General features: G+C 36.1%; 2 protein-coding genes across 3 annotated transcripts in view; one reads left to right on the top strand and one right to left on the bottom strand.

Moving 5' to 3' along the window:
• The window catches only part of LOC144852204 (putative ATP-dependent RNA helicase DHX57), a 29,794-nt gene that overhangs the window by 1,260 nt on the left and 20,816 nt on the right, over positions 1-7,718 (top strand). For both annotated transcript variants that reach the window (XR_013614277.1, XM_078709957.1), the window contains exons 2-16: positions 138-263; positions 679-843; positions 995-1,949; positions 2,360-2,481; positions 2,720-2,915; positions 3,338-3,462; positions 3,640-3,773; positions 3,940-3,994; positions 4,391-4,611; positions 5,005-5,111; positions 5,404-5,510; positions 6,207-6,380; positions 6,656-6,819; positions 7,029-7,105; positions 7,300-7,536. Coding sequence is in view for 1 of the 2 variants with exons in the window: in XM_078709957.1 (XP_078566083.1) it covers positions 138-263; positions 679-843; positions 995-1,949; positions 2,360-2,481; positions 2,720-2,915; positions 3,338-3,462; positions 3,640-3,773; positions 3,940-3,994; positions 4,391-4,611; positions 5,005-5,111; positions 5,404-5,510; positions 6,207-6,380; positions 6,656-6,819; positions 7,029-7,105; positions 7,300-7,536 (2,965 nt within the window). In the remaining variant the exon portion in view is untranslated. The remainder of the gene's footprint in view (positions 1-137; positions 264-678; positions 844-994; positions 1,950-2,359; positions 2,482-2,719; positions 2,916-3,337; positions 3,463-3,639; positions 3,774-3,939; positions 3,995-4,390; positions 4,612-5,004; positions 5,112-5,403; positions 5,511-6,206; positions 6,381-6,655; positions 6,820-7,028; positions 7,106-7,299; positions 7,537-7,718) is intronic.
• Positions 3,122-7,718, bottom strand: part of LOC144852227 (cell growth regulator with RING finger domain protein 1-like) — a 249,540-nt gene continuing 244,943 nt past the window's right edge. The window contains exon 7 of the mRNA XM_078709994.1: positions 3,122-3,131. The gene's annotated coding sequence lies outside the window, so the exon portion shown is untranslated. The remainder of the gene's footprint in view (positions 3,132-7,718) is intronic.

Raw genomic sequence — 7,718 nt, 5'->3', positions numbered from 1 at the left:
AGACTTATTTATACCAAGCCCAAGGATTTCTGTTATTCTATTGGGAGACAAAAGCTAAAAGATAATTTATTAACTAATTCATAGTTTAGTTGGCAATCAAATGTATTTTTAATATTAATTTCAATCTACTTTCTCAGACCACCCAAGTTTCATGGCGATATAAGAAAAGTGAAGATGCAGAAGTTGCATATGCAACCACAGAACCAGGAGATGGTGAGAGACGTACTGCACGAGTTGCAGGGCCAAGCGTTTATGAGTAAAGAGTAAGTATTGGTGGAGGAATTTTCAGACACGATGCCATAGGCAATTCAATATGCTACAATATCCGAGTACACTCCTACAAGTGGTGGACAGTATACCACCAAATGTAAAAGTGCAAAGATGATCCAGAATTAACCGGTTACGGTGTAACCTTGATCATACAGTACTTGGGACGCAGAAATGTGGAATTGTAGGCCAGTATTATAAACAGCAAAAAATAACCTTACCTTGTCAATGAGCCACCAAGGTATTAAACCTGGTATGTTTCCCTGGTTTCTATCCCAAACTATGTATTTTTATTTACATAAAAATAATAAAATGTACGTATTTGTTTATTACACAGCTAAATTTGTTGAGTAGTATTTATTAATACTGTACCTTAATTTATAAAAAAATAAATGGCTTCTTTTGTTTCAGTTTGGATGAATACGAGGACTCCCATGCTAGAAAAGATGGTCGATTCTGGATGGAAGCTAAACAACTACAAATACAGGAATTTCAAGTAAATTCTGTAACTGTTGGAAATACAGAAGAAACATACACTGAAGTTATCAATAAATACAGTATAAGAAAACTTTTAAGGTACTTTTTTCTAAAAATATTTATAATGGTTTAGCATAAAAACTGTAATCTTTCTTCGATGCATATTAAAAAGAATAATTAAGCCATTTCTGACAGAACACAGTTCCAGTAATATTCTGTACTCTTACCGTACTATGGGTTTTTTTTCCAGATATGGATTCCACAAATATCATTGTTTAGCAGCATTGGAAGCCAGCAATGGTGAACTAGACATTGCATTGGAAGCCTTACTTACACAGTGTTTCCTCTCTGACATCAGCTCTGCCAATGATAAAGACCTCTCCAGCATTACAACTGAGAACTTCATCGAACAACGGCAAGAAGAAGCTCTGGCACTGAGTTCCATTTACGGGGAAGACTTCCTTGAAAGAATACCCAATCATGTTTGGGTACTCAAACTCCAACTGCGCCACATGAACGAGTTTGTTGATGAACAATACAGATCGAAAATAAAAGCTGAGAAAAAATCTAAACCTTCTGTTAGAAATGAAGATCTTTGCGAGTTTTTTTTGCGAGGTAATTGTCGCTACGGAACCAGATGTCGGAAAACTCATGCCAAACTAGAGGAAAAAAGCAAGACTAGTTTTGTACCGGAAGAAGAATTACCAGACAATAAATTTTACGAGTTAGAAATCCGATTTCCCGATGATAATAAGTATCCGTACGAACCACCTCTTGTAGCGTTTTTAAGTACTAACGATAAACTTCCGTACAGCAAGTGTCTTAATATTTCAAAGCGTTTGTTTCAGGAAGCTGTAAGTTACGCTGAGAACGATTCTCCGTCCGTGTTCGGGATTGTGTCCGTCCTTGAAGACGAAGGCGAAGTTGTTGATATGTTGATGAAAACGCCACTTCCCCTTAGTCAGGCTACGATTGTCGACAATTCGACCCCGCGGCAACGTTCTATCCAGAAGAAAGATGTTGTAGCTGAATCGGAGGACAAGAAGAATCAACTGCCGGAGGTTGAGAAGGAAGAGCAGAGGTCAAAAAGGTCACCGCAAGAGAATGCATCAAAGTCAACCAAAGATTATAAACCAACTCAATATGATCCAAAGTATGTTGAAAGAGAGAATAGAAAACTTAAAGACAAATTTAAGAAAACTAAGGTAACATTTTTTTTGTTTATTTTTTTTATTTCATACGCATCCAACAGCGAGCAACTTGACAATTACAGGATAGATAAACTATGTTTATAATTCATCGTGCTTACTTATAAACTATGTCTCATTTGACTCTTAGGGAGTGGAGTTGAAAGAGTCGTGAGTTACAACCCTGGCACTAGGTCGGGATTGAACCCTGGACCTTGGGATTAGAAGCCATGCATGTTATTAACTACCAAACTACAGCTCCACTACTACTATTTTTAGTCATTAACCTTGTATTAACTAACCTACCACTACCCCACTGAATGTTTATCATTGTCCCAGGCCTTCCAATAGAACATTCTTCTACAAAAGAGGTCACCCAATATAAAAGAAAAAATATATAAAAAATCTTTTTTTATATTAATTTATAGACTTCCAGCTCCTATCTGTCAATGTTGTCCCAGCGACAGAACCTGCCAGCTTGGTCTGAGCAAGATAAAATTCTAAAGATTTTGAAGAACAATCAAGTAGTTGTTGTCAGTGGTATGACTGGGTATGTCTATTTCCTAAATATTTCTTGAATATACAGTGTAAATACAGTTATGTGGAATGCCTATTAAGGTATTCTGGTTCTCAAGCTTAACTGGAAATTGAGGAAATTCGGATTAGGCCCTCAACGAACCCACGACAGCCAGCAGTGGAGCTCCTACCAGATCAGCACACTGGGAGACGATCCCCTACTCTTCAGAAGAAGACACCTTTAATTTACTAATATTTCAATCTATTTTTAGCTGTGGTAAAACAACTCAGGTTCCACAATTTATATTAGACGCTTCCCTCAAAGAGGTTGGTCCCAACTTGTGCAATATCGTGTGTACACAGCCTAGGAGAATTTCTGCAATTGCAGTGGCCGAACGAGTAGCTAACGAACGAGCCGACAGAATTAAAGGCATTGTGGGATATCAGATTCGTCTGGAAAATATGCAGGTTTGTTTTAAAAATACTTTGACATTTCTCTATAATACCTGGTGTATGCCTTCAATGCGGAATTTCTTTACATTAGTGAGTGAGTGGCCAAGCGGTTAAGACAGTGTAACCATATTTACGTAGCCATAACATTAGCAAGGGTACGAGAGTCACTCACTCCATGGTTCTGGTGGTAGAACGAGTCTTCTTTGGATAAGGACTACAATCCGTACAGTTGGTCCAGTGTACACATCTAGCTCATGTGCCCTTTAAAGAACCTAGTACATCTTTTGAGACGAGCAGGGGGTTACCCCGGTGTACTAGTACACACACAGCCACTGATCATAACTGGGCCTTCTGGGAGAGACCAGTCTTTGACTGAATAGGTCGCCCAATACAAATAACAAACAAACACACTGTAAATATGTATTTTTCTACTACAGTCTTCCAGCACTCGTCTATTGTTCTGTACAACAGGCATCTTGTTACGGCGTCTAGAGGGAGATTTCAGCTTGGATGGTGTTTCTCATGTTATTGTGGATGAGGTTCATGAAAGAAGTGAAGAAAGGTTTGAATTCGTTGCAATATTCTATTAGTTTAGAGAATGGTATGGCATAATCGTACTTGCATGCCCACAATCGTCTAATCAAAGGACAGGAATTTATTTAGTTTAGTTATATAATACATATTATTAAAATAAGCTAAAGTGATATAACAGCTTACAGTGTGTCATTTTGCCTTTCAGTGACTTCCTAATAATGATATTACGCAATCTTTTGGAAAAACGAAAAGATCTTAAAGTTATACTGATGAGTGCTACACTGAATGCTGAGTTATTTTCGAATTATTTTGGTGGTTGTCCTGTTATAGACATCCCAGGTAAGAATGGCACTATTAAAAAATGTTACTTAAGATAAAAAAAAAAGTATTAAAAAATGTTAATATGTAAAGGATAAGAAGAAAAAAGAAATTCTTCCATTGGAAAAAACCCATGATAACATTTTTTATTGCAAATAAATAAAATCACAAAATGGTTTTCTTTCAGGTAAAACATTTCCAGTACAACAATATTTCTTAGAAGATGCTATTGAGTTTACAAGGTAAGGCAACCTCTATTGAGGGGACACCACATCACTATCAAAGGGACACCACACTACTACCTCTATTAAGGGGACACCACATCACTATCAAAGGGACACCACACTACTATAAAGGGGACATCACTATTAAAGTGACACAGTTGGAACTGAAGGTGTCTCTTTAATATTTTTGTTCTGATGTATTTAACATATGCATTTAATTGTTTTAGTGTAGGCACTGTATTTAAACAGTGTGTATGCTAACCCAAAAAAATGCTTACTAATTAATTAATTGCATAAACCATTTATAAACAGTTAACAAAATGTACTTACTGTAGTCATTACAGTAGAATAATGTTGACAGGCTCCCTAAAGCGTATTTATAAGAAAGCAATTTTTCAAAATTCTATTTTGTAGATTTGTAGTAGAAGAAAATTCAGCTTACTCTCGGCCTGTGAAACGCAAGGCACAGACTACATCAGAAAGTGCTGCTAAGGAACTGACCAAAGGAAACTTCTCTGGAAGTGTCTGGGATGAGGTGGAGGAAGCTATGCAATCAACAACGGCATTTAGACCTCCTGAAGACCACATGAAAGATTGGAACATCACTAAGAAACAGTTGGCCTATAGATATGCAGGTGTGATGTTTGATATTAAATGCAGTTTCAATAGATTTGAGGAAATTAATAAACGACCCGGGGTGTGTTTATTCGGGGAGTTATATGGGGATTTATTCAAATCGGGGTGTGTATTCAAATAAATTTGGTAATAAATAATAGATGGAGTTATATACTGTAGTGCATATACATGAAATCTTATGTTCTGACTACATTTTCTAATATGCATTCCTCCACTAAAGCCTGTTTTCCACTAGGCCTAGAAAAATTTGTTTACATGAATCCAAAACGGGTTATACACATGCTTTCATATGCAAATATAAGAAGAAAATAATAAAAGGGTAGCGCTATTTTTATGTCTAATATATATTTAATCATATTTTACTTTTCTTTTTTCTTCTTTTTTTCTTATAGAACATTCAAATTCAACTATTAAATCTTTGTCTATTTTGGACCATGATAAAATTAACTATGATCTTATTGAGGAGTTGATAGCATGGATAGTAGAAGGAGATCATGAAGTGAGTTATTAGTTTAAGAATCTTGACCTTTGACCTTTGAGGTCATTCCTTCCCCCAACCCCCAATATTTAAAAAAGTATTATGATGATAGCTAGACAAACATACACAAGATGCTCTACATAAGCAAAGTCTTATTAAAGTCTTTGAGAGTGGAGTTGTAATTTTCATTAGAAAAATCCTAACACTGACAGGACTTGAACCCTTGGATTGGTAGGCAAGCATGTCATCATATCATATCACATTCAATTACTGAAGCCACAACTTGAAAGCTCTCAATAATTTCTTTCAACAGTTTCCAAAAGAAGGTGCGATTCTTGTGTTTCTTCCTGGGCTTGCTGAGATCACAACTTTGTTTGATCGCCTCAAAGCAACTATGTCATCTCCAAAGTCTACAATTAAGTATGCTTCAACCTTCTTCTCATATTATTTAGACTAATCCCTTCAACATTACAACTATAAGCTATCTGTGCCTTAAGGATATGACATGAATGTTGATAATCCTTGATTATTAGTTTGATAGTATTCAAATAATGAAAGGTTGCAGCCGAGTTAAATAGAACAATCAGAACAAATGAAAATATTTTCCCAATTTATCGAATACAAAACCTCCATTATTTGTTTTATAACACACCTACTGTTCAAAATTAAACTTTTATTTAATTAAGCCATTGTCTCCCTCTTAAATTGAATGTCGGAGGCTAGAATATGCAAATTTTTTTCACTCGGGGCACGTAGATGACATACTACTCTGTAGATTGGTTTCACGTCATGTGATATTATACCACATTGCACAACATTTTTACATTTGATAACCTGACAGTGTAATAGTACTTTCAATCATTGAAATGGAAGAAAATAATGTATGGCATGTGATACGAAATCAACCAACCAAATTACCTATTTTCCCACAGTGAGGGATGAATAAAGTTTTATTTTAACTTTGAAACACTTTAGCCATGTTATAGTAACTACACTTGTTAATACCTTCTCCACCATTTTTTGTGTAAAACAATCAACGCTCTGTTCTTTTAGAAAAGAATTGCGGAAATCCATGTATTAAAAACTCAATCAAACTTCGTTTTCTTTTTCGTTTAGATACAAACTAGTTCCGCTCCATTCGAGTCTGTCAAGTGAGGATCAGAACTTAGTCTTTGAGAAAGCTAAGGATGGTTTCCGGAAGGTCGTTATCTCTACGAATATTGCCGAGACATCTGTTACGATCGATGATGTCGTTTTTGTTATTGATGCTGGTAAAATGAAAGAGAAAAGGTACTTAAGCTCTGTCTACACTATAAAACTAGTTTGACAAAAATGTGTGCTCAAATATGGTGGTGGTATGCCCAAATATGGTAGTGATATGACATGTCCATATACACAATTACGTTAAAGTGTCCCTTTAATACTGGCGTCCCCTGAATAGAGGTTGGCAGTAATGTTAAAATATAAATGTGTAAAAGGAGAGATTTGCCTGTAATAAGTGCATTAAATTTAAGTGACAATAATATCGTATCGTAATTATTAAATTTGTTACCTCTTTTTTCTAGATATGATTCAAGTAAAAGCATGGAGAGTTTAGAGACAACCTGGGTTTCACAAGCAAATGCACTTCAACGTAAAGGACGTGCTGGACGTGTTATGTCAGGAGTGGCCTTCCATATGTTCACCAGTCACACATTCCGAGCATGGCTTAGAGAGCAGCCCATACCAGGTAAAAGAAAAGGGATGGAAATAGTGTGAGCTTTAGGCAATAAAAAATGTGATGTGCCCATATATGGACATGATGATGGCATATCACTACCATATTTGGGCACATCACACTTTTTTTGTCAAACTAGTTTGATAGTGTAGACTTAGCTTTACAGAAGCAACATTATTGATAAAACTATAACCCTGCATTTAATATCTTTTTTTTTATAGAAATACAACGTGTGCCTTTAGAACAAGTTGTACTGAAAATAAAAATGCTCAAAGTTTTCAATGGGTTATTAGTAAAAGTAAGTATAGATCTTCAAATTTTATCTAACTATTTTGTTGTCATATCAAATACGAATGTTGTGCAGAGCTTAAGATAATAATACTCTATTTCAATGGCTCTTATGTTTTCACACTCAGGACATAAGTTTAAGAATATAATTTCACATTTGGGTTGATTAGTTGACTACTAATTTTAATTATTTATATTTTCTAGACCGTCTTTAGCAGACTACTCGAACCGCCGCCAGACAGTAACATATCAGATGCTATAACCCGTCTTTGTAACCTGGGTGCCCTCAATAAAGATCAGCAGTTAACAGCCCTGGGCTACCATCTAGCTAGCCTGCCTGTGGATGTGCGTATTGGCAAATTGATGCTGTTTGGAGCCATCTTCCGATGCTTGGATCCTGTGCTCACCATTGCTGCAGTTCTTAGCTATCGATCTCCGTTTGTAAGTTTGTCACTCCTTGTTAGATTTGAATACGGAAATTAATTCACACACCTGGTACCAATGGGGATGCAGGGATTAGCAAAACGAAGGAGGGCGACGCTTGCCCTTTGCATAAAAGAAAAAAAGAATAACCTCCTTTGACTTGAACCTTTGCTCTTCGTCTATAATGGATCCTCTGTGTA

Source organism: Antedon bifida, chromosome 9, assembly GCF_963402885.1.
Source record: "Antedon bifida chromosome 9, ecAntBifi1.1, whole genome shotgun sequence".
NCBI classification, from domain to species: domain Eukaryota; kingdom Metazoa; phylum Echinodermata; class Crinoidea; order Comatulida; family Antedonidae; genus Antedon; species Antedon bifida.
This window is presented reverse-complemented; position numbering and strand designations above follow the sequence as displayed.